The sequence below is a fragment of the Phragmites australis genome, chromosome 11 (genome assembly GCF_958298935.1).
Source record: "Phragmites australis chromosome 11, lpPhrAust1.1, whole genome shotgun sequence".
NCBI lineage: Eukaryota > Viridiplantae > Streptophyta > Magnoliopsida > Poales > Poaceae > Phragmites > Phragmites australis.
The window spans coordinates 26178407-26205930 of NC_084931.1; the positions used below are offsets into that span (position 1 = coordinate 26178407).

Here is a 27524-nt window from a genome sequence, read left to right on the forward strand (position 1 = left end):
CTAAGTTGCGTAGATGCGTAGCTACTCCAGTGCCGAGCCAGTGGAGATTCAAGTGTAGTGGCTACATCCTACTGCCTGATAGCTCGTATTCGCTCTTTGACCCATTGTTCCATCCTTTCTTCAAGCATATCTATCTTTTCTTTCATCCTTTCTTTGACCTTAGCGACAATCTCCATTCTCATCCGTTCACGCTCAGCTAATTTGTGCTCATCTTTGTTTCTCCTTTGGCTCCTATATGAATCGGCGTCGTTAGGGAATCCCAACTTCCATAAAATGATAACACATGTGCCACGCATTCGACCTAGGTGCTCTTTGTTTCCCAGAGCCGAGGTTATTATGTCTTTTTCCCGAGATGGTTGGAACAATTTTTGAGTGGATTCTTCTGAAAATTGCAGGATCCTTTGAGCCACTTGCTCAGTTTCTAGTTTTCTGAAGGTGACAGAACCATTGACCGAGCATATGGTCCTTCCTCGAAACAAGTCCCAGGGCCGCCTCTCTGGGATCTAGGAAAATGGTGTGGAGCAGTTCTCCTGAGCTACCTTCTCATCCTTCTTGTCCCAGTCCAACTCTTTGCGCGCGTACCCACCGGTGTCGAGCCTGTGGGGGTGCGTGTTATATGCCCGGAGCCCCTTATTAGCTTGACTTTGCTGCTAAAATTTCTCAGAGTGGCACTTCACCATATAATCTTTCCATTGATCTGTCAAGTACCCATAAGCAATATTATTAGGATTAAGATCCTACTTCACATATGTATTATACAGCTCGCTCTTGAAGGTCTTCAATGCATTGCCTATCTTGGCTATTGTCTGTCTTTCCATGGCCTCCAAGAAGCATCCTTCAGGGAAGCCAAATTGGGCTTTAATTGTTTTCCACAAAAAGTTTTTGTCGCTCTGTGACATAGCCTTCCAGTTTGGGTAAGTTATCCTGACCCTTGTCCTTCCAAGTGAGGCACATGCTCTACGGAATGCTGCCTGAGCTTGCTGAGTCTTTTTTGGCACACCTTCCTCATTGACGTGAGTTATGGTGTAGTGACTCACGGATATTTGGTTTTTGCCTTAGCCACCTCGCTTTCGCTTCTGTGCCTGAGTTTATGAAAGTGCATCTAGGCCCCCTATATGAGTTTTGGATAATTGATGACAAATGATTAAGGGACTAATAAGTTTAATGAGGTTTTAGACATGTATTAGTCCATTTGAAGAAGTAAAATGACATTGACGTCCCTCAAAAAGAAAAGAGAAGCGGCATATAGTTCTCAATAGATTTAAATTTATTTTATTTTTTAATTTAAGTATAGGTGCACCGTACTATCAAGAGGGATGCGTTTAGATTGACTTGAAGTTGTCTTCGTGCTTAAATAACTCTTTTAGACCAAAGATGAGAGACACATATCACCCCACAAACATCAGATGTTTTAAAATGTTGTTGAGACCCGGAGTCTCCAGGTTGGCCCGGATACTCCGGGTGACCGGAGTCTCTGGACAATGCTCTGGCAAGGGGTTATCGGTCTATGGTTGGAGTTCAACCCGGAGTCTCCGGACCATGCTCCGGCACGGGGTTCTCGGTCTGTGGTTGGAATTCAACCTGGAGTCTCTGGGTTGGCCTGGATACTCCAGGTGACTGGAGTCTCCGGATGATACTCCGACAAAGAGTCTCGGTTAGAGCCTAAAAGTTTCACCCAGAGTCTCCGGGTTGACCCGGATACTCTGGGTTTTGTGTTCATCCGGACCCTCTAGGTTGGGTTACGGATAGACTCGTGGTTGTGCGATAAGTGCCAACCCGGAATCTCCGGGTTGACCCGGATACTCCGGGTCAGTACAAAATGCACTGTAATAGCTAGTTTTTGGAGGCTGAGTTTAAATACCCCCTCACCCATCATTCATTAGCTGCTGAACCAACTTGAGACAAAAGCATTCAAAGCTACTTTAAAGCCCTCCCACTCCTCTAGTGCATTAAATCTTGCAAGGATTTGAGAGTTGGGATTGAAAAGGTGAGATTGAGTGCTAGTGATCAAAATTCCATTGTTTGAGCACTTGAGGTCTTCATCAAGCCGTAAACTCATGTTCTTTACTCTTGGAGCTTGAAGCTCCTATACGGTTCACCCGGTGAGTACATAAGCTCGTGGAGTGCCTCAGGAAGTTTGTGAAGGTGATCGTCGCCTTCGCAAGGAAAGAGGAAAGTTGAGTAAGCCCCGAGCTCGATCTTCATGGTTGCTCAGTGAGGATAAGGGTTGAGAGAGACCAGGATTTTTGTGAGCACATCAACAGAGACATCAAATCGTTTGATCCGAACTTCGAGAAACAAATTGGTGTCTCATTTGATTTCCTTCTTGCTCTAATTGTTTTTTGGGCGATTTCCTCCAATCTATGTGTTTGTGTGTTTCTAGCTATAGGTGATCTTTTGAAAAGCCTTCGTACATCCTTAGAAACCTGTGGTAACACATGACATCAAATAGATTTACTTAGAATTTTATAGCCTTCGATTTCCTGTTTCATCCGGACTATCCGGGCAGAATCCAGAACCTCCGGACCCGGAGTATCCAGGTTGACTCGGATTATCCGAAAAGTTTAATCCGCTGCAAAGATTTAAATTTCAAGAAACGCCTATTAACCCCCCTCTAGGCGACATCTCGTACATTCAATTGGTATCAGAGCCTAACCTCCTTCAAGGCTTCACCGCTTGGAGGATTAGAAGATGTCGGTATCCGGGGAAAAGAGTCTAAAAGGTACGAGAAGTCTGAAGGATGACATTTCGACATCGGGCAACGGTAAAGGGAAGGGAGTAGCAATTGAGTTCAATTATTACAAATTAAATGCATCTAATTCTTATCTATCCGTGCCATCTGAGCGTGCATCGTATTTTGATGGTACACACTATACTGCTTGGAGACACAAAATAAAATTATATTTAATTTTTCTTCATCCAAGTTTTTGGAAGATTGTTTGCACAAGTTGTGATTTGCCGAATGAAGATAAGGAGCTCACTCCCGAACAAGAGCAAAGTATCTACCGCAATGCACAAGCTGCAAGTATATTGCTTGGCGTCTTGAGTCCTGAGGATTCAATAAGGTGGATGGGCTTGAATAGGCCAAAACAATATGGGACACACTCCAAGTCGCACATAAAGGTACCACAAGCGCGAGAGAGTCCAAGATAGAGTTGTTTGAGGGAAAATTGGGAAGATTTGTGATGGATGATGATGAAACCCCTCAAGCAATGTATGATCACATGATGGTGTTGGTGAACAAAATTAGAGGGCTTGGAAGTGAAGAGCTAGATAATCACAAGGTGGTGAGAAGATTGTTAAGAGCTTTTGCACCAAGAAACCGCACCTCGGTGACTTTTATCCGAGAAAGAAGATATTACAAGAGGCTCACACCAAGCGATGTGCTCGGAAGAATCCTTGCTGATGAGCTCATGGAGGAGGAAGCAAATGAAGTCAAGAATCTTGTCAAGCAAAGCTCCACCTTCAAGAAAAAAAAAGTAGCATTCAAGGCAAGCAAGAGCAAGCAAGTTGAAGAATCAAGCTTGAGTGAAGATGAGAGCTCGGAAGATGAAGAAATGACCTTCTTTGTGTGAAAGTTCAAGAAATTCATGATGAAGGGTGGCTATAGCAAGTACAAGAGAGATATACCCAAAAGAAGAACATCCATGAGAACTTGTTATGAGTGTGACGAAGTTGATCACTTCATCGCTGAGTGCCCTAACAAGAAGAAGAGAAAGGACAAGGAAGAAAAGAAGAACAAGTATTTCAAGAAGGACAAGTACAAGACTCACAAGAAAAAATACTCGGGTTAAGACCATATTGGCGAAGAGTGGGATTCTGACTCTGACTCCGACTCTGATGATGAAGGAGTCTCCACCATCACTATTCGCTCCTCTACACTGACAAAGTTATTTTTTTATGACATGAGCAACGGCAATACTCCCAAGTGTCTCATGGCTAAAGGATGCAAGGTAAAATCACAATTCAAGCTCCTAAATAGTGATAGTGGTTGTGAAAGCATACTTAAAGGTCTTAGTAAAAATACCATATCTAAAATGAAAGAACTAATGAAAACAATAGAGAGTCAAGAGGATATTCTTGAGAAGCAAGAGGACTTGCTCATCCTTGAAAAGGAGAGAAACCTTGACCTTGAGGAGCTCCTTGCTGAAGAGAGGGAGAAGGTTGAGGAGTTGACCAAGCAATTAAGCTTAGCCAATGAATCCACTGCTGATCTTGAGAGTAGGAATGTTACACTTCAAGAGAATTTTAAATATGTGAATGAATCTCATAAAAATTTTGAAGTGCAATTTGATGCTCTTAAGAAAAGCACTCTCACCTCTAATGATGCAACCTTACTCTCTAGTGGTTCCACTAGTAATGGTTGCTCTTGTTGTTACAATATTGATATAAATGCTTGTGCTACTAATGTTCAATCTTTGCAAGCATTAAAAAAATGAGAGGCTAAACGTCTTAGTTAAGTATGGGTGCATCAAGTCATATAAATCTATAGATACACTATACAACACCATTGAGGCCAAGGATAACAAGCAAAAGAGAGGTCTTAGTTTTGACATGCATACAAGCAAGTCAAATGAGCTTGTGATGATAAATGGCAATGAGTGTCTTAACTTTGTCAAGAAAAGTGGAAAATCACATGCTCACACAACACAAGTCAAGCAACCTAAAGGCCATGCACCTCAAGCAACCTTTTATGCATCTTATATTTTGAAGAGGAACCATCGTCATTTCCTTATATGTTGGTGCCCGCATAAAGGATCGAGTTGTCAAAAGGAGTGTGTGAGTGACCGAAAGTGCTTGTGACTAATGTGAAAGGACTAAAAAAATTTATGTACCTAAAACAAAAGCTTAACTTATTTTGTAGGTATATTCTTCTGGTGGATCAAGTTAGGTGCTCGATAATAGATGTACCAATCAAATGACCGGAGAGAAGAGCATGTTTTCCTCATTTGAAGAAAATGGAGGACAACATTAAAATATTGTCTTTGGAGATGATGGAAGATGAGAGTTAATCAATCTACGTAAAATTGCTATTTCTAATGATCATTCTATCTCAAATGTATTGTTAGTTAAATCTCTTAGCTATAATTTACTGTATGTATCACAACTTTATGAAATATGCTATAATTGTCTCTTTACTAATGATGGTGTGATCGTCTCTAGAAGGGAAGACTTCTCAATAGCTTTCACTGGTCAGTTGAAGAGTAAACTTTATTTCGTTGATTTTTCAACAGATGAAGTAAGGTCAAAGACTTGCTTGATTGCTAAGTCTAGCATGGGTTGGCTATGACACCACCGACTAGCCCATGTTGAAATGAGGAACTAGCACAGCTTGTTGTGGGAGCAAAAATCCTAAAGTTGGATGTTACATGGCTATTAGAATTGGGAAAACCTTTGGCCAAACCAAATATAGAATGAAATCTTACAACTCAAATGCGCTGATTACATTTGTGGTACTTGGAGCAGCTTAGGCAGGGTTTTGAGGCACTCCCCGTAAGATATAGAGATGAATATTTTCACAACAAAGACGATTACTTCTGGGTGAAATTTGAGTGCTTGTATTAAATGTACAAGAAAGATGCCCTCAATGTAGCCATAGTTAGAGCGTGGTCTCTGTAAATGACTTATGTATATAATTCATGTTATATGATTTTGTACCTTCAAATCGGTTGACTAACTTCTCTATTTCATAGAATGGAAATCCACGCATGCAAATAAGAATTAGATAATAAAGTAGAATTCATCAACTCTAGGCTTACCAACGAGGAACTTGTAAGGGAGAGTCCCGAATTCACCGAGAACTACTTATTGAAGTGTCTGCTTCATTACCACCACAAGACATGCGTACTCTTACCCTACAACTTTGAGTACATATTTATGTGTAAGAGTATTCTCCTTTTATGGGTAACTCAATTCTAGTACTAATTTGGTATAGTGGTATATTCCTACAATTTTCATTATATTCTCCTTTTATCCACCCAAACTTGAGCAAGATCATTGTTTTGGACTCACAAAAGAGAGATAAGAAGACTTACCAAGATCCCATTAACATGATAAATAGGTAAACTCAATCATTTAATCTTTTCATCGGTTGCATCTAAGTTTAATTGTATTCATATTCACGTACGGGACGTACACAAGATACTACGAAAAGAGTATTGTCTACCGTCTATACAGGAAGCAGTATGATGTAAAAACCGACTTTCTCGTACATGAAGAATATTCGTGTCTTGCATTTCCTACTAATTAAAAAGGTTCCATTTATTCCACAAACAAATCCTTTTCTCTTGAAGTGTATGAGGCAGCCACCACCTGACAACAGTCTCTACGAGTTTTATATTCTTACTTTCATGCACGCATTAAGCAGAGACGGATACACTGTCATGTTTAATGATGCTAAGGTATGAAATTACATATCGATGTCTTCTTTTTAATTTCTATACATGCTCAAGGACTAATTCTTTCGATTATTCAAACGCAGTACTTCAAACAACGCACAAGTGTGATACTCTCTGGAAAAATACATGCCATTCAAAAATAGATCTAGGTTCTTCATTGAACATGTTATCAACCTAAACGGCGAGTTTCATGAACTGATTGTGCCATCGACGCGTAATAGACTTTCAGATGACACCATACCTTCTAGTACAGAGTATGCGATAAGGAGGAAGTCTACCAAATGGCTTGACAATGTATATAACGTTGAGCCAGATTAAGTAGATTTATTTACATATTAATGAAAGACACGAATTACTCTGTATTAATGAATAACATGAATTACTATGAGTTTATCAAGGTGTCATTATTATTAATTTACATTAAATATGTCTCATCGTATGCATGTATTGAGAGGGAGAGAGAGAGACGGAGAGAGGAGAGGACAAAGGCGAGAGAGAAGAGAGGATAGAGAGGAGAGAGAGACGGAGGAGAGAGAGGAAAGGCGTAACATTGTTGGCTTAAGGATTCAGCCATCAGTGATTTCACAGCTATCACTGCAGGCTGAAACCACTAGCCGATAGTGGTACCAGGGCATCACTACCGGCTCAAATTTTGAGTCGGTAGTGATAACTCTTTTCACTGCCGGTTCTTTAGACCGACACCTGATTATCATTGTTTCTTACTTATTGTTAGTTCTAAAGTTGATAGTGGATGGGATTTTTATGGCAGTGTTTGTCTAAGAGAATATTGAAGTAACCGTATCTGTCTATAGCACACGGGACCCATTGAAAAATATTAGTGCGCCTAAACTGTGGCTGTGAAATGCAGGATTCCTAACTTGGTCCAGCTTGTCTAAGAAAACGCCGGCAAAGTCTGGCTTCCCAGCAAAGATACTACATCCGAATAGGCCCTAAAGCCTTAAGCTCTAGGTTTAACTTGAAAATCTGCATACCATTCTTGCCTTAGAGTTTGCAAAATCCAATTTATATAAACTTTACTTGTAAGGATGAGTCATTATATAGTGAAACCGTGACCTGATTCAAGGAAAAAATAATCTATTTCTTAGGTGCCTACAGTTTTGAATCTTCACAGTCGACAACGTGGATCCTTGTTTCTTCCTCCTCCCTCCCCAAGGTATTCTTCTTCTCTGAATGGATAGTCGCAGTCGATCCGTTTGCTCCCTCGCCTCACCTACCTCCTCCCTCTCTGGCTCGTCACCAGATATGCACCCACAGCCCTCTACCGTACTAACTCGACGGTACCGGACCATCCATATGCCTCCTAAACAACCGTCCAACCATTAATCCATCGCTTTCTATCGTTGTCTCCCCCCTCCCCCACACACCATTGGTGGTGTCTTCGCTGCCTCATCGCCCCGCCCACCATCACCCTTAGCTAGTATGCTGTCAGGGCATCTGTCTAAGCCCGAGGAGCACATGTTGTGATCCAAAGCTCTTTGTTGGCCGAAGACTAGGTGAAAGAGGTGGCATCGACCGCATAACGCAAAAATAAATACACGCTTTGCTTAATCCCCTTCTCTACCGTCATGGCAACAAATTCGTTTGCAAGAACGTCATTTAGCAAACGGAGAACCAGAACATGCGTAAGGGCGAAAGTAAGAGGGAATGTGCATAAAGCTTAGCAGGCAAGGGTCAAAACCAACCATAAAATAGCGGTACAAATCCTGGCACGTACTGTTGTCTGTTGTACTGCACACATCTCTTCGTACAAATTTTAATAGTTTTAAAATGTTCGATATTCAGTATAAAACGGCGCGCTCTGAGAGTGCCACAGCACAAGGCGCGCACATACTCACACCACACCCACGTCAAGCGAAGTTCAGACGCAGGCGAGGCGAAGAAGAACACGGCTGTTCTTCGTCATGGGCGCGGATGCAACAACGTTACACGTCGCGGTCCACGCCCTTGCGAGCTCCCTGCAGCCGCAGGTGGCCGCCGTGCTCTTCGCCTCGGCCGCGTGCACAGTGGCCCTGGCGTTCCTCCTGACCATGCTGCGGCTGCGGCCGCCGTGGTGGTGCGCATGCGCGGTGTGCGAGGCGTACGTGACGGCGTCGTGGGCGGGCGAGTTCGACAACCTCTGCGACTGGTATGCGCACCTCCTGCGCCGCGCGCCCGGGCGGACCGTGCACGTGCACGTGCTCGGCAACGTGCTCACCGCCAACCCGCCCACCGTCGACCACATGCTGCGCGGCCGCTTCGACAACTACCCCAAGGGCGCCCCCTTCTCCGCCATCCTCGCCGACTTCCTCGGCCGCGGGATATTCAACGTTGACGGCGACGCCTGGATGTTCCAGCGCAAGCTCGCCGCGGCTGAGCTCGCGTCCCCGGCGCTGCGCTGCTTCGCGGCCAGCGTCGTGGCCTCCGAGCTGCGGTGCCGCCTCCTTCCTCTGCTTCACTCTGCATCCAGCGGCGGCAACAGCGAGAAGCTGCTTGACCTTCAGAACGTGTTTCGCCGCTTTGCTTTCGACTGCATATGCAGGATCTCGTTCGGCCTCGACCCCGGCTGCCTCGAGCTCTCGATGCCGATGTCAACGTTCGCGGACGCGTTCGACACGGCCTCGATGCTCTCCGCACGCCGCGCGACGGCGCCTATGCATCTGTTCTGGAAGCTGAAGCGGTTACTCAACGTCAGGGAGGAGCGGGAGCTCCGCGACGCGATCCGCCTCGTCGACAAGCTTGCCGCGGAGGTCATCCGGCAGCGCCGAAAGCTCGGCAGCGCCGCCTCGGGCGATGACCTTCTATCACGCTTCATGGGCTCCATCGACGACGACAAGTACCTCCGCGACATCGTCGTGAGCTTCGTGCTAGCTGGCCGTGACACCGTCGCCTCAGCTCTCACCGCCTTCTTCCTGCTGCTGTCGGACCACCCCGAGGTGGTCAGCGCAATCCGAGACGAAGTCTCCCGTGTCATCGGAGACAGAGACGACCACCACACGGCTGCCAACTCCGAAAAGCTCAATCACATGCACTACGTGCACGCGGCGCTGTACGAGTGCATGCGGCTGTTCCCGCCGGTGCAGTTCGATTCCAAGTTCGCCGCCGGCGACGACACGCTCCCGGACGGCACGTTTGTCGCCAGGGGCACCCGTGTGACCTACCACGCGTACGCCATGGGCCGCATGGAGTCCGTCTGGGGCCCCGACTGCGCCGAGTTCCTGCCGGAGCGCTGGCTCCGCGACGGCCGGTTCGTGCCGGAGTGCCCGTACCGGTACCCAGTCTTCCAAGGCGGCGTGCGCGTCTGCGTCGGCAAGGAGCTCGCCATCATGGAGATGAAGGCGGCCATCGTCGCCGTCGTGCAGAGCTTCGACATCGAGGCGGTCGGCCGGAGCTCGCGCCGGCCCAAGTTCGCGCCAGGCCTTACCGCCACGTTCGCTGGAGGCGTGCCCGTCAGAGTGCGCCGGCGAGCGCGTGTCAGCGCGCACCGCCCACCAAGTTAACTCAATCGATTGCCGCTTCACCACGGCACGCGCGATTTATTCGTTCTCCTCTGCTTTGAAACAGAACATACACATGCAAGTCGCCGTGATCTACTCATGGTTATGGCCACTCCGTTTGGCGAGTGCGCTGGGTACTTCGCGTCCACTGGAGATTCCACTGATGGTTCATTGCTGGGCGGATTAGTCTAATGCCTGATGGCATTTCTCTTCTGCTCAAACATGGATAAAGGGGGCAGCCACCACAAAAGTCGACTCTGCATGTCAGCATGTGTGTTATTTCCAACTTCAAAGCAGAATGCGAACCTCCGATGCTATTCCTGAAAAGAAAAATTGCAGATTCGGAGTTCAGAATACAAAGCTAGATGTTCTTCCTTGTGACTCTTTTTCATGTGGGCTGTATCAATTACTGCAAGGTGGTCGGGCATTTAACTCCAAAATATTTAGGGCTCCTTATAAACGCAGGGTTGTCAAAATAGGTGAAAAGTAAAAACATATGATTAGAATGCCTTACATTCTTGAATCTTATGGAACTGAAAAACATAGTAAAACCATAGCAATGATTGTTTGGATGGAGCTCACGAAAAACATAGAACTCAGAAGAGATAGACACAAATAATCAATGCTATGGTTTCATAGGAATTTTTATGGAACAAGCCATTCCATATAAATTTGATAAGTTCATCCTTTTGTTCCAAAAGACTCTTATAGGAAAATCCCTAAGGATTAGAATCCTCCAAAATTCCTATAAAAACCCTACAGTCCAAAGGAGCCCTTGGCCTCTTCCATTCCATTGAAATCTAACTATAGTACACCCTCCATCCAAAAATACAAGACATTTTATTTTGAAAAGATCGAACTTTGTATGTTTTAACCAATAATTTGTTAAATTATAAGTATGTTTGGTATATAAAAATTACACAACCAGATTCTTATTTCAAAATGGTTTCACACTATAATAGTTTTGTAGCTACAAATGATATATTTTGTGAGAAAATAATGATCAAAGTCTAATTTTGAAGACCGGATCCAAATAAAGCATGCCTTGTATTCTTGGATGGAGGGTGTATACAATACTTGTGTGCGTGATTGACTAATCTTTAGCATGGCATTGCACGCATGTCAACAAAATATGAGTGGAGAAGGAAGTCTCTCTTAAGACATGTACATTGCAAGTTCTCAAAAAGAAAATGTGGAAGTATCACGTATCCTTTTGTCAAAGAAATGGATCAGGACTTGAACCCAAGATCGCAACTAAAACAACATTACACGTATGCATAATAACCCTTTCCAAATGGGAGAATGCAACCTCGAGAGATAGCATCGAGTATTAACATGGAAATGAGTTGCATTCTTTAGATTGACTTGTAAGTTTTATAGGCGCACTAGAATAGCAATGATGAAGCATAAGACGTCTTCCATGTTGATCCTAAAAATGGACTTCTAACTTACAGTTAGCACTGGCATAGTTCGCTGGCTCCAACCCCTGGCCCCCATCTCTTGGTCACATTACCAAGCTTGTTTGCTCCTACCGCATGACATTTCAACTTATGAAAAATCAATCTTTTGATTGACCCATCTCAACTTCCATTGGCTCGGTATTTCAATCTCTTTATTGAAAAAGTGAAAACATTTGACCAAAATCGGGAACTTTATTTTTCTTTTTTTATTTGAAAAAAAAACTTTTCAATTTAAAATGTGAATTTCGTCTTATGTAAGGAAGAGATGTAATCATGGGTCGGAGAAGGGTTGCAGATCCAGGGATTACAACGAGGATGAGGAGGGAGGAGATGGGGGAGTGGGGCATGTGGTGATTTGAATATGAAAAGAAGATGATGGGAATCGAAGAAAGGAGTGGAAAGACGAAGAGAGATGCTCAAAAGATCCCTCCAGGAGAATGACAATGGATTATGCACCTATTGCTACTGTCTGCAATAAGCACTTGCAGACTAAGAATATGTGACCCCAGAGGCATAATTGATGGTCAATATAAGATGAATGATCGATTAATTAAGTAAAAGGAGCAAGACGCATGAACCGGTCTTTTCCCTGAAAAAAAAGATGCATGATTCAGATCCAAACAATGCACATGTGCTCGGGCTTCGTGGGGGCTGCCACTGTTGGACCATACCTTTCAAGCACCACGTACCAGAGCAGTATTCTTATTCAGAAACTCTATGCCAACTAATAGATGCATGCTACGTGTGGCCACCATGTGATCCAATTGTTGGTGAATCGTTCATCCCTCACAGTTCGTTTTCATATGGGTGCGGTGGGGAGCACGTTTTCTTTGGCAGGGATAGCCACGAAGAGATAAATATCTATCTATCTATTATTTAAGATAAAAAAGAAGCCACCATATTCGTTCTTAAGATCACAAAATTACCACGTTAATTTAAAAAAAAAATCTAGACCACTCATTATTATAAACATCTACCGGTCAATATTAAACCAAAACGTTCATATCAAATACGATTAATAAATAGCTAAATTCGGAATTAACAATTGTAAAAATTTAGCAGTTTGATTTTCATATGGTTTGGGAAGCAAAATATCTAAATAAAAAGTCTAAATAAAATAAAATCAACAATAATTATAATTAGCGTTAGAATAGAAAAAAGAATGATCCATATCAAATATAGTCTTAGAAAAAATATCTAAATAAATAGTCTATGTAAAAAACAATTAATCAAATGTTATCATGATAAAATATTATAGCGAGGCTAGTCACTCTATTAGTGTGGGCCACCTTGCTATTAGTGTTAAAATGAGCCTTAATGTTCACTCTCAAAGTCACAAAATTAACGTATTAATTGGTGGAAGAAGAGAAAGATCTATGTCGTTGATTGTCGTGGGCCCTTATTATAGCGGTAGAGATTAGATGTAACGTATTTGGAATTCATGTATATTACGGAACATTGATTTGATATAGATAGATACATATAATAATAATAATATAATACAACTCTAAAATAGGACAGTTTGCGTCTAAAAATAGAAGAAGAAGAAATCAACATCATTGACCATTTTGTGTCGATATGATCTCCATGGAAGGTTGCATATTCAAGAGGCCATGACGAGTAGACAATGGACGCTAACCTGGCATTGGTCGTGACAAAGTGGACGTGATAAGCTATCATCTAGGCCTTTGGCAAGAAGGACCACATCATCACTGAGAGCAAAGTTTGTGATATGGTGACGCGACAACAGCATGGTAATAGGGCTTCACGGTGAAAGCCATAGGAGGCTCTTGTTCCTCAATCTTCAGAGAATATGGTGCCCACTCTTCTTTGATCTGTCTGAGGGCCGAGTGGCAGCCTCAACCTGAGCGGAAGTGCGATGTGTCTGGAAACTCAGGATCGGGCCATCGGTCGCCATGTACTTGCCAACACAAAGCTCCAAACACGAGTTGCACGTCTCCTCTCGCCATGTGCTGCATCCATCGGGCTCGTGCCAATGGTTGCTGAGCAAGCCCAATCTGCCCACCCACAGCTTTATGCGTACTCATCTGACCAAAATACAACAATCCCCACTACGCATGGGTGCTGACACGTCTGCGACACCGGCGAGGATGTGAGTGGGCCATGAAGGGAGATGATGTGAGGAGAGGGAGCGAGAGACGGAGACAGCCAAAGTCACCTGCGAGCTCAGCCCATGGCGGCACTACGTACGGATCAGCGTTGGTGATATGCTATTGTACCACACCGAGATAGGGGGAGACATAGAGGGAGACATCGTGGTGTCCCTCACTGGCCTCCAAGAACTTAGATGAACCAACCCTGATGACGAAAGAACACTAGAACCACGGAGTATGATGTGTCATGATGCCATGTTGGAACTGATCGATTTGTAAGAGAGGTAAATGGTTGGGCGCACTCAGAGATGGCAACACTCTCTTGGTATGTATGATATCAGCATCCTCGAGGTGGTGGTTCTTGAGGCGGCTTGATGTGGTATGCTCGCAACTACGTGCGCATAGGTAGTGGCATGCTCTGATGCAATGCTTGCTGATGGCTTGTGTCGAAGATTCATTCCCAACAATGTGCCCATAAAGAACATGGTTAGGGATTACTTTTGTTGATCATGGATCGAGTAAGAAATAAGAGACACGATGTAGACAGGTTTGGGGCCCCGGTTGGAGTAATACCCTACGTCTTATATGGACACTGATGCAGATGTATTGTCTTGAGTACAAACAATGGAGCTAGACCTATTACAAGAAGTAGATCGGATCTAAACTAAACAAGAGATGAAGTTGTCGAGTATCTCCTTTGATCTTGGTGCTTGAGCTAAGATGTGTATGTCTTGAGTTATTATCCTCTTCCGTTGGGGGTCTAGTCTCTGCCTTATATAGGGCTGATGTATCGCCTCCTATCTAGCCATAATAGATAAGAAATTCTTCATCTTGTTCGCAAAACAAAGCAGATAGATCCGGCCAAGATACTAGTCGTGCTCGACTTGGGTAACCAATCGACCTTCCTAGTATACACCTTCTAGATTTCTAGGTGTATTAGGTACCGTAGATTCGGTTCCACAATATCTGGAGTTGTTAAGTATGCGCGTGGTGTACCCTGTTTGTATATGGTGTATTCCTTATGAGTATATACCCCATAGTTAGATATTTGACAGTAGCTCTCTAACTCTGCTCAAGAGGAAAGGTTTCCACAAGTGCCCACTCGAGTACTGCCGTGTCTAAGCCTGGTCGAGTAAGGTGGATCGGGCTTACAGTCGAAAGAATCAAGCAAAAACAGATCTTGTTCGGGGTATCAAGTGGAAACGCAATTGGGTCGAGCGTCCTATTGTTAACCGCACTCAAGACTTGAAAAAAGGACTAAACTCAACTAATCGATACCAGATTTTGAGTAGAGTTAAAAAAAAAACCTTCAAAATTTGAACCGTTGTGTATAGGAGCATTTAATGCACGCAGACGGGTGTGCAGAGATTCGCCCAACACCATCATCCCACCTTTCATGTTGATCGAGGAGCCACAAAGACTGGAGTGGTTACAAAAGAGACATTTAGCTCGAACTATTTACCCGTACAATCATGAACTATAGCAATCTTTCCTCACTCTCGGCATCAGCATTCTCGCACAAGCCTCCATCTTTCTCCGCCTAAGCCCGCACCACTACAAAGAAAACTTAGATCCATGGATCCCAACTCCCTTGTAAAGACCACTGCTCCTACATTGTCGGAGAAAAACTCAAACGCAAAGACCGCAAACACCTCACCCGAGCAGCTGGACAAGATGACGCTCTTGACTAAAGCCTGGACGATTTGTCAATGCAAGAATCAAGGCTAAAGGAGCTAGAAGCTGAAGGAATAGTTCCTCCTCAAGCAAAGTGGTTTAACCGGGTGGCACGTGGCCAAAGACTTCATTAGTCGGAGATAGAGTCCTTTGAAAGTGCAGGATCACTTTGCTTGGGAGTATTCGGGAGACAAGGATAGCTATAAGGAATGACTTCTATTATCGCAGTTAAGCTCTTTCGAATGACTTTTTCTATCTTTTATAGCTCCGTCTCCTCCAGATATTGCTTATCAATTGGGCAAACTCTTCTCTGAAGAAGCACAAGAATGCTTTGTACAACCCTACTCCCTCGCGAACCCTCGACCAGAGGTGGGGATTCCATCAAGTAAGAAATTAGCACTGATAATTGCTTACCCATCCTGATTTGACTTTTTGATTCTAGGTCCTAGTCTTTCATCAAGAGCACATCCTTACGAATGAGGTCCTCGATCTTGATGGAACTTCCTCTTCTAACGTCGGTGACAAGGGGAAAACACTAGATGATCAAGGGGCTGAAGAGTCTCTTCGATCCAAGAGACTGTTCCCACTATATGATCTGGTGCCTCTCAAGCGCACATAGAGAAGAAGCCAACTGGTACTGACATCGAGTTGTTAGGTGATTATTTAGTCACTACTCTGGCTATCGAGCACTTGCACACTAACACTTGATCTGTATGGGTGTAATTTCTACAAGAGACAGTCGCAGCCACTCCTCGATCACCTCCTCGAGTAACCGACATGTATGATGACTCGATAAGAAAGGTAACCTTTATCGAGTTGCCCCCCTCACATTGGTCATTCTACTGAGCATTGGCTCGGTGAGTCCAGAATGATGATGAATTGTTATGGGTTGATTTTCTGCAAGTGATGACAGCTTTGGCTTCATCAAACCCCCAAACCATACCTTCAGCACAACCAATCGAAACTGCCGTATGATGCATAGGAAAGTAATAATTAAGAGGAAAAAGTTGAGTGTTTTTGCTCACATCCAAGTTGCCACAAGGATAGATTTGGTTATTTATCTTGGTTTGTGATCTTCCTTCCTGTTTCTTAGCCAGTCAATGGCAGGTTGCCATGCCCAAAGAAGTCAAAGGAGAAGGAAACAAGTGACCCAGCCAACTAGCCAGTTCTGGCTTCTTCTAACGCACCACTTCTATAGACGCGCCCAACGGAAGCTTGGAGCCTATTATGACCACTACCCATGGACCAACCGTTGATCCTTGGGTTGTGATAGAGGCTCACATAGTAGCTGGCAAGGCTCAATATCTGGTGATCAATTATGCTATTCATCAAAGATCTGTCAAGGAGAAGGATAAGGAGCTAGTCGTTCACCATGAGGGGATTAAAGGTCGGTTTACCCACAGATCACTAGTATATGATTCGAGCATCAGACAACTAATGATAATTGCCTTTATTTACTTTCTCAAAACTCAAAGCTAACCTGAAGATCCAACTCCAAGCTGTTGCTAAGTCAATAAAGGTCCACATGAAGGATGTTGATTAGAGAGAAGAACTCATGGGTGCCTTGAAGAAAGCAGAAGCTGAGCGGAATGCAAAGGCCGATGCTCTGAAGAAGGCATAAAGTGATTAGGATGCCATGCCTGCCAATCGGGACACTACGGTTACAACGATTCAAAAGCCGAGAGAACAGACCCTCGACGAGACAATGCTTGGTCTCCTCAAGAGTTACAATCCCGACCTCAATACATCAGTAGTGACAGAGGGGTTTAGGTGCTCAGTAGAGAAAGTAACAAACATTATTTAGAGTATTGAGTATCAAATCCTTGCCTTCGTCGAGTCTTTAGCACTTAACCTGCCTAACAACGAGAGTGAGGGTAGCCCATCTAATTGATTTGACTCAAAATATTTGAATCTTGATTAATTGTTTTGGGATGTCTGTAAACATTATTGTTCTTTTGCTTCTCCAATTTGCTCTACCACAATTCCCTTGTCGACAAAATAATGTTAGAATAAGTAGACACAAAACTGATTAGTACATGCTATGACCATCCTCTAAACTTGCTGACTGAAAATCTGTTGATGCCTGAAAAACTCAACTAGACATATAATTAGATGTGTTGGCACTCGAGTAATCACTCGAAGCAACCATAATAATAAGGAAAGAACTAGTACAAAAGTAGAAAAAGAAGCAACAGGATGATCTTTACAAACTTTTACCGACTTGCGTATTTAACCAGCGTATGATCATGGACTTGATAGAGAGCACATATGGGATCGACTAGAACTTCAGAACCTTGTGGGCCATTAGGCGTGAGATGTCTGACAATTTCTTGTGTCATTATGCCTTATGAGGTTTAGTTGTCCATCATCGAGCCAATATATGCCTCTATTGGTCTTATCCAATGTGGTTGAAGAATAGCCAGATAAATTTTTACAAAAAATGGATATGTATGAAATATGGTATTATTATGTAGCCCTCGACTCTTTGGTCGAGTAGAAGATTTCTCGATTGGAGAGTAAGAAAAAGCATAAATGTTCCATTGAAAATGCGTAATGTAGCCCTCGGACTTTCTGCTCGATGACTGAACCAGATGGAGAATAAAGTCGTAGCATCGAAAGTATACGATGTAGCCCCCGACTCTCAGTTTGATGTGATAATCAAGATAGAGAGTTGAGCTATAGAATCAGAGATATACTCAGCATGTCCCTTGACCCATTGCTCAGTGACTGAATCGAGTGGAAAGTGAAGCATAAGCGCTCATATTATGAAATGTAGCCTCTATCTCTCGGATTAGCATGATAATCAAAACAGAGAGTGAAGCTGAAGCATCGAAAATATATGATGTAGCCCCCGATTCTCTGTTTGATGCGATGATCGAGATAGAGAGTAGAGTGTAAGCATCAACACATTACTTTTGACCATATGCTTGAAGGAGAAAGCCCCCGGTTACATAGCTGTAATTATGTCATAGTCATCGAGTGAATTCGAACTACCAGGTAGGTGAACATTGAAAATCCACTCCCGTTCATGCTCGTTTTCGCCGCAACTCCTAATTTGACATTTCATAATGATGCAACATCCCTCTGCGCTGGGATTGGACACGCCATAATGTATCAACGATGACTCAACTTCTGCTCGTCTCGTCAGCCTGTGAACGACAAGTGACTGAGGCATCCTCAAAAATGATATCGGAACTTGACGATCCCGTTTCTATAGTATGACCCGTTCACACAACTATAAACAGGGGGGATGCGAGGCCATTTGTTCTTCACACCGCTTCGTTCCATTTGTTTATGCTCATTGCTTGGTAGAGCTCGTAGATCCTAAAACCATGGCCTTCATTCCACCACTGGCTTTCAAACAAAGCTAAGAAATCGAAGAAGAAATACCTTCCTCCCCAAAGCCTCTGATATCTCTGCTCATTCCACCATTTGTTTATGATGGACTTTTTGCCTGGAAGCTCGATCACGATACTCCTCGAGTAAATTGATATCTCTTCTCGTAATTGCTATTGCCCTTCTTCCGAGTAACTTTCCACTAGAGACGATCCATACTTTAACTCAGTCAGGAGCATTGCTTCTACTCCGTAGATTAAAAACAAAGGACATTCACCGGTGTTCTTGTTAGTTGAGGTGCGAATGGCCCATAGTACCGAGGGATGTTCTTTCGCCCAGTGTTTCGAGTAGACTTTCAACCTGTCAAAGACCCAAGTCTTAATACCCTGCAAGACTATACCATTTGCGCGTTCCACCTGACCGTTGCTCTGAGGGTGAGCTACTGAAGTGAAACATCTTTTAATACCGAATTCTTCGCAGAACACAATAAAGGTCCCACTTTTGAATTGGCTACCATTATCTATAATTACATGATGTGGAATGTTGTACCGAGTAATTATGCTCCATATGAACATCTTGGCCGCTTCTGCAGTAATTTTTCCTATGGGTTCAGCCTTGACCTACTTAGTGAACGTATCAATAACCACAAATAGGAACTTATAACCGCCTTGGACCCTTGGAATGGTCCTAAGATATCCAAGCCCCAGACAGAGAAAGGTCAAGAAAGAGGAATTGTTTGCAGAGCTTGGACTGGTTGAGTAGTCTGCTTTTTGAAAAATTATCTGCTTTCACACTTTTTGACCAGCTCGGAAGTATCCTAGAGGGTAGTCGGCCAATAAAATATTTGGCGGAAAACTTTTCCGACTAAGGTGCGGTGATGAGCCCATGGCTCCTTTTGATACGATCAATACCATCAATAATCCTCAAATCATACAAGATCCAATTATAAGAGCACGTGCAAGATAATTAGACCACCAGGTGAACTCATTTCTCGCTGTTCATGCTTCTTTGGATGGAATCCTACTAAATTATTGTAATATTTTATTGCTTAGGAACGTGGAATAAGCACCACAACCTTACCTGGACGTCCCCCCTCAATGGCCAATCTACTAGGACTCGAGACTGAGCTCTAGTCGTGGTCGTGGTCAAAGTCATGGCCGTGGTCGAGTCGCAGGACAACACGTCAATAAAACGGACATAACTCTCTCATACGAAGTCCGTTTTAAGCAATCTTGTACATTCTGAAAAGCTTACGATGAGTCCTTTCCAATGGGTATAAGCTCGACTAAATATTTCTTATAGTTTAATCAGAGTAAAAAAAAGGTGTTGCGCCACCGTTTTAGACCTAGTTGGGTCTTATAATCGTGTCGATGTCGGAGTCCAGGTTGTTTATGCCTCTTTCCATGGCTGCACAACCCTAGGTCAACCTCCTCACGTCTCCCCTATATATACACAGTAACCGTCATAGTTTAGGCTTTGGTTTTGCTTAGATTATTCTATTTTATACATTTTTGCTGCTTGTTCGGTTTGTGGAACCCCAACTCGATCACTTCATTGGTAATTAGCAATATTCAAATTGCATCTACCTGTTCTTGTTTGTGTTATCGATTCGCTTGCAGGAAAAGTCTTCTCACCGAGGTCAACCGTGTTTTGGCATGGTTGATAACCACGGAGTAGTAGTGTAGTGGTTGTGAGGGTTCTCGATCCATTCTGTTAACACCCTTTGGATCATCAACATCGAAACTCCACCAATTGACTTATCATATTACATTTCGAAAGATCAGGCAAACGCGCATCAAGCGGTATCAGAGCCTCGGTTGCCCGATAGGTAATCTCAGTTATCCCCTTTTGTTTTGTCGTTTTCCATTACCTAGAGTCCAGAAGATTACCCCACAAAAATATTTAGATCTTAGTTTTTTCGCTATCCAAAACACTTTGAGCCTTCGCAATTTGTTTTCAGTATTCACGTTGTTGAGTTTGAGTTCATCATCGGTGTGTTGCTGGTCAATTTATCGTGATCTAGTTTCTAGTGTTGAGTCTTCGCTGTTATAGTCGCCGGGTATCCCGGCCTAGCCTTGTTTGCTATAGCCGAGTTTGTGTCTCTAGTCGAGTCGACCATCAACTCGTATTCGAGCACTAGTCGCTTTAACCATCTACTCGATTTCGACCACAGGTCGAGTCGACCATCAAGTTGGTGTTCGACCACTAGTCGCTTCAACAATCTACTCGAGTTCGACCACCCACTCGGGGTCCGACCAGGCACTCCGACCACCCACTCAGTGTCCTGACTAGTCATTTCGACCACCCACTTAGGGTCCCGACCAGTCACTTCGACCACCTAGTCGGATTCAACTATCCACTCATTTTTGGCTCCACAACTTAATTAGAGTCTATCTGTTTCTGGCTGCTCTCGGACACCCTACATACTCATCATATCGAGCATTGTCCGACAAAGTTTGAGTATCACTCGATAGGCCAAACAGAGGTAGCCAAAATTCAGAAAGAAAGAGTATCTTTTTATTACCTTTATACCCTTACTCTCTGAAAAAAGTTTGTGACCCACGTATCTCACTAGTCTTAGAAAAGGCAGTAGAAGAGTTTTTGAGTTCGTGTCACATTCACAAAAAAAAGAAGAAACATGAAGCAAAGAGTGCAAAGAAGAAGCAAAGAGTGCAAAGAGAGAGAGAGAGAGAGAGAGAGAGAGAGAGAGAGAGAGAGAGAATTCAAAAAAAAAAAGAGAATCAGTTTGCACTGTGAATTTTGTTCTATTGTGCTTGTGTCTGTTATAGTTTTCAGCTTGCTTAAGCTTGTTGTAGGAACGTGTTCGGGCCAGCATGTGTGATGAGTACTGTGGACTTTTATTCAACTTTGCTAATCTGATTTCAATTATTGTTATTCTTTGCTACTAAATACTGCCTGCCCAAGCTACACCTTCTCTCGATTAGAACAGTTTCTCCCTTTGCAACTACCTCACTCGCACCCGATAAGGTATCACGAACTAGCCACTGGTTGTACCAATTGCGATGATTAGTAAGAACACTTGCAAGAGCGTGGTAAAATGCTTGAGAGTGTGTGACTCCACCTCCACCACCAAGTAGTCGATAAGGATAATTTATCTTTTGTTATTTTCTATATTCGACTAACCATGGCAGGAGAAGCATTGGATGCACAGGAGTGTATTTTGAGGGAAGAACTCACAATGGTGTTGAATGATCATCTACAAGCTATTACTGACGACTTCGATAAGAAGCTTTCGGAGACAAACACTACATTGCAATGACTTAATGATAGTATTACCATGCTCAATACATATTTTGATCAAGTGGTTAATCAACCACCAAACCACGGGCGTGTGGATCCTCATGGCGTAGCCCATGAGCAAGAGGAGTCCATCGCAGATGGTGAAATTTTGAGGCAAGAATAAGACGCTTTTGATGCACGAGAACGGAACCGATTAAACTTCAACCGTCAATGTATGAGAGGTAATAATTTTAAGCAACCTAACCTACGTATTAATGATGATCTATTTGCTAAGGTTAAGTTTATCATACCATCTTTTGCGGGTGCTTATGATGCTGAAAAATATTTAGATTGGGAGATGACGGTTGAACAGAAGTTTAATGCTCATTTAGTTCCTGAAGTGCATAGAGTTAGGCAAGCCACTAGTGAATTTAAAGAATTTATAATTATCTGATGGAATAGGGCAAGCATCGATGGATTAGCGCCTACCATATGGAATGCTTTAAAGGTCGCTATGCGTAACAGATTTGTTTCACCCTCTTTTAAATGTGATTTGCGTAAGAAATTGCAGCACTTAAACCAAGGTGATAGATCCATAGAAGAGTATTATCAGGAGCTAAAAATTAGTATGTTATGTTGTGATATTATTGAGGATGAAGAGGTTACAATGACACATTTTTATGGATGGTTAAAGTGTGAAATTCAGGAGATAGTTGATTATAAAGAATACAATAGTATTCCTAGATTATTCCAACTTGTATATCTGGTAGAAAAAGAATTGCAGGGACAACAATAGAGGCCAAGGAACAATTTTGGAAGCTCGATTATTTCAAAATCAACACCGAAACAAGTCAAAATAGTCCCACGTTCAGCTACATGGTATGCTGCCCCCTTCTCGAGTAAGGTGCGTTCAGCAATACCTTCGACACCACCACACGCTCCCGAAGTAAGCAAATCTGTAAGTGTGCAGGGTCTAGCAAAGAGCCCTTCTTGGGCTGTTTCTACAGGCCGATCGATCGGGATTGTATGCCACCGATGTAAGGGAATGGACCATGTCATGCAAGATTGCCCAAGTCAGCGAGTGTATATTGCAATAGAAGATGGTGGGTATGTAAGTGCTAGTGATGTTGAGGATAAATATGGACTTGTAGCTAACCATGCACGTGAAGGACGAACATGAGACACATATCGACAATGAGGAAGAATTGAGTGCAATTGCTATGAAGAATTATAGGACACTCATTGTGCAGCAAGTGTTAAGCACTCAAATAGAGCAAGCGGAACAGCTATAACGCTACAATTTGTTTTAGATATTTCTCATAGTCAAGGATTATCATGTTCAAGTCATTATTAATGAAGGAAGCTGCAACAACTTGGTAAGTTCAGATATGATCGAGAATCTTACCTTGCCAACAAGAAACCATTCTCATCCTTATCATATTCAATGGTTCAACAACAGTGGTAAGGTGAAGGTAATGCAAACAGCTATGGTGTATTTTTCTATTGGTTATACCATGATTGTGCTGATTTCAATGTAGTACCCATGTAAGCATGTTCACTTTTGTTAGGACGACCATGGAAGTTTGATATTGATGCAACACATCATGATAGAAGTAATAAATACACCCTTATGCATAAAAGAAAGGAAATAACTTTTGTACCTTCAACCCCTGCTGAAATTGTGAAATATGAACAAGAGATAGCTGAAAATAAGAGAAAAGAGTTTGAGAATAAATATAAAAATCAGGAAATAGAGGAAAAAGTTTTTCCACCCAAAAAGGAGAAAGCAACAACAACTTCTAAGTCCGATAGAATTAGATTGAAAGGGTGTGTTATGCTTGCTACTAAATCTGATCTTGTTGAAATTTGTGATAATGAGTTGTCATGCTATGCTTTGATATGCAAAGATGATTTAGTTTCACTCGAGAATATATCTAACTCTTTGTCTCATGCTGTTGCCAACCTTTTGCAGGAGTTTGTGGATGTATTTCCAGCTAAGGTACCTCCGGGATTACCACCTATTCAAGGGATTGAGCATCAAATTGATTTGATTCCGGGAGCAATTTTACCAAACTATGCTGTATATAGAACCAACCTAAAAGAGACTAAGGAAATTCAGTGACAAGTTCAAGGCCTTTTGGACTGCGGGTATGTACGAGAAAGTCTTAGCCCTTGTGATGTTACCGTTCTTTTGGTTCCTAAGAAAGATGGTAGTTGACGTATGTGTGTTGATTGTAGAGTCATCAATAATATTACTATAAGATATCATCGCCCTATCCCTAGGTTAGATGATATACTTGATGAGTTGAGTGGTTTTATAATTTTCACTAAAATTGACTTGCAAAGTGGATACCACCAGATTAGAATGAAGCTTGGAGATGAATGGAAGATTGCATTTAAAACTAAGTTTGGTTTGTATGAGTGGTTAGTAATGCCTTTTGGGTTAATTAATGCCCCTATTACTTTCATGCGATTGATGAAAGAAGTTTTACATGCTTTCATTGGGAGATTTGTGGTGGTTTACTTTGATGACATCTTGATTTACAACAAGTCATATGAATTACACTTTGATCACTTATATGCTGGTTTTAATGCTTTGAGAGATGCATGTTTGTTTGGTAACATCAAAAAGTGCACATTTTGTATGGATCGAGTCTATTTTCTTGGCTATGTTGTTACTCCACAGGGAATAGAGGTGGATGAAACAAAAACCGAAGCCATAAAGACTTGGCCAACTCCTGAGACTATTATACAAGTGAGAAGCTTTCATGGTCTTGCAGGTTTCTATCAACGATTTGTGTGGGATTTCAGCACCATTACTGCTCCATTAAACAAGTTGACAAATAAATGAGTAGTTTTCAAATGGGGACCTGCACAAGAACAACCATTCAAGTTGTCGAAAGAGAAGCTCACCCATACTCCATTGCTCCAAATCCCTGATTTTGGTAAGACCTTTGAACTGGAATGTGATACTAGTGGGATTGGAATTGGAGGTGTGCTAATTCAAGAAGGTAAACATGTTGCTTATTTCAGCGAGAAATTAAATGGACCAAGTTTGAATTATTCCACTTATGATAAAGAATTGTATGCTTTAGTTCATGTGCTTTAAACTTGGCAAAATTATCTATGGCCCAAATAATTTGTTATGTATTCTAATCATAAATCGCTGAAATATATTAGAAGTCAAGCTAAACTGAATAAACGACATGCTAAATGGGTAGAATTTATTGAGTCTTTTCCATATGTCATAAAACATAAGAAAGGAAAGGACAATATAATTGCTGATGTGCTTTCTAGGTATTATACCATGTTATCTCAATTTGATCATAAGATCTTTGGTTTAGAGACTATTAAGGATATTTCCATGGATTTGGTTTTAGGGTTGCCTAGGACAAAGAGGGGGTGGGATAGCATATTTGTAATTGTAGATCATTTTTTTTAAATGGCACATTTTATACTTGTCACAAGAGCAATGATACTACAAACAAAGCTGATTTGTTTTTCAAAGAAATCGTTCGACTACATGGAGTGCCTAATACTATCGTCTCGGATCGTGACACAAAATTTTTGAGTCACTTTTTGAGATCACTTTGGTATAAATTGGGGACGGAGCTACGGTTTTCTACTACGTGTCATCCCAAAACTGATGGTTAAATAGAGGTTGTCAACCGTACATTATCGATCATGTTACGGGCAGTTCTAAAGAAGAATTTGATGATGTAGGAAGAGTGTTTACCACATATTGAATTTGCTTGCTATAGATCGGTACACTCCATCACCAAGGTAAGTACATTCCAGGTAGTGTATAGATTTAATCCCCGTGCTCCTATTGATTTACTACATTTGCATACTTTTGAAATACTTAATTTAGATGCTAAGAAACGTGCTGAATTTATTCTTAAGTTGCATGAAACTACTAAAAAGAATATAGAGAGCATGACTGAAAAGTATAGGATTGTTGAAAGTAAAGATAGGAAGGAAATAAAATTTGAACCGGGTAATTTAGTTTAGTTGCATTTGAGGAAGGATAGGTTTCCAGAACTAAGGAAGTTAAAAATGATGTCTAGAGCTGATGGACCATTTAAGATAATTGAGAAAATCAATGAAATGTATACAAATTAGACCTAGTTGTAGATTTTAGGGTTAGTCCCACATTTAACATTTCAGATCTGAAGCCCTACTTGGGAGAAGAAAAAGAGCTTGAGTTGAGGATGACTCCAATTCAAGAGGGGATGATGATGAGCCCATGGCTCCTTCGGCTATGATCAATATCGCTAATAATCCTCAAATCATACAAGGTCCAATTACAAGAGCACGTGCACGACAATTAGAGCACTAGGACCACCAAGTGAACTCATTTCTCGCTATTCATGCTTCCTTAGATGAATTCCTACTAAATTCTTGTGATATTTTATTGCTTTGGAACATGGGAGAAGCACCACAACCTTACCCGGACGTCACCCCTCGAAGGCAAAGTCTACTCTAACTCAAGGCTGAGCTCTAGTCGTGGTCGTGGTCAATTCGCAGGATAACACGTTAGTAAAACGGGTATAACTCTCTCATCCGAAGTCTGTTTTAGACTATTTTGGATATTCTGGAAAGCTTATGATGAGCCCTTTTCAATTGATATGAGCTTGACCAAATATTCCTTATAGTTTAGTCATAGTCATAAGGTGATGCACCACTGTTTTGGACCTAGTTAGGTCTAGTAATTGTGTCGGGATCGGAATCCAGGTTGTATACGCCTCTTTCTATGGATGCACAATCCTAGGTCGACCTCCTCATGTCCCCCTATACATACACAGTAGTGATCATAGTTTAGGCTCGAGTTTTGCTTAGATTATTCTGTTTTATACAGTTTCACCACTTGTTCGATTTGTGGAACTCCAACTCGAGCACTTCATTAGTAATTAACAATATTCAGATTGCATCTACCTATAATTGCTTGTGTTCTCGATTCACTTGTAGGAAAAGCCTTCTTGGCGAGGTCAACCGCGTCTTGGCACAATTGATAACCAAAGAGTAGTGGTGTATTGGTTATGAGGGTTCTCGATCTATTCTGTTTAGAGCTTTTGGATCATCAACATTGAAACTCCACCAATCGACTTATCATATTACCTTTCAGAAGATTGCCCAAACACGCATCACGCGGTATGACACATGATTACCACACATGCCTTCATGGATATCAAGCAATATTTTATTACCCTCTTCCTGAGTGATGCACTTCATCAAGATTTTGTTACTCCCCTTTTGGAAGAGCTTGTCATCTACTAGCGCGTATAGCTTGGATTTATGAGTAATTTTCTCTGCAGACGCATCATCGTCAAGGATATCTCGACCTTAAAATAGGCTCAAAATGTAGTCATCCAAGTCGGCTCGTGTTCGAGTAGTGCAACATCTGTGTCTGCAGTTTCTGCATCGCTAACCTGACAGGTTGCTGGTTGAGTTGGGAAGCATCCATACATTGAACTATCGAGATAGATGGTTTGTGGAGTTTCTCAACGAAGACTCCTACGGAGACTGGTGCTCAGGAAGAATGGAGTCTAGCAAGTTCACCTGCATCAGAGTTGTCACTCCTTTTAATGTGCATTACTTCTAGCCCTTCGAACTTTTCTTCGAGCTATTGCACCTCGTTCAGATAGGCCACCATGTTGTTATCCAAGCATTGGTACTCCTTTTGCACTTGGTTTACAACTAGTTGTGAGTCCCCTTTCACGAGTAGTAGCCTAATTCCAAGTGACACAGTATGTAGAGCCCGTTTACCAGTCCTTTGTATTATACAACATTGTTGGAAGATTCAAAATC

General features: G+C 42.4%; 1 protein-coding gene across 1 annotated transcript; it reads left to right on the forward strand.

Annotated features, from left to right (window-relative positions):
* Window positions 1-8207: 8207 nt before the first annotated feature.
* LOC133885640 (cytochrome P450 94C1-like) lies at window positions 8208-10276 on the forward strand. The gene has a single exon (XM_062325374.1). The coding sequence runs from the start codon at window positions 8321-8323 to the stop codon at window positions 9893-9895; it is 1575 nt and encodes a 524-aa protein (XP_062181358.1). The 5' UTR covers window positions 8208-8320; the 3' UTR covers window positions 9896-10276.
* Window positions 10277-27524: the final 17248 nt, after the last annotated feature.

What these genes read in the sequence shown, in the direction of transcription:
- LOC133885640 (XM_062325374.1), top strand. Translation starts at nt 8,321, where the DNA reads ATGGGCGCGGATGCAACAACGTTACACGTCGCGGTCCACGCCCTTGCG.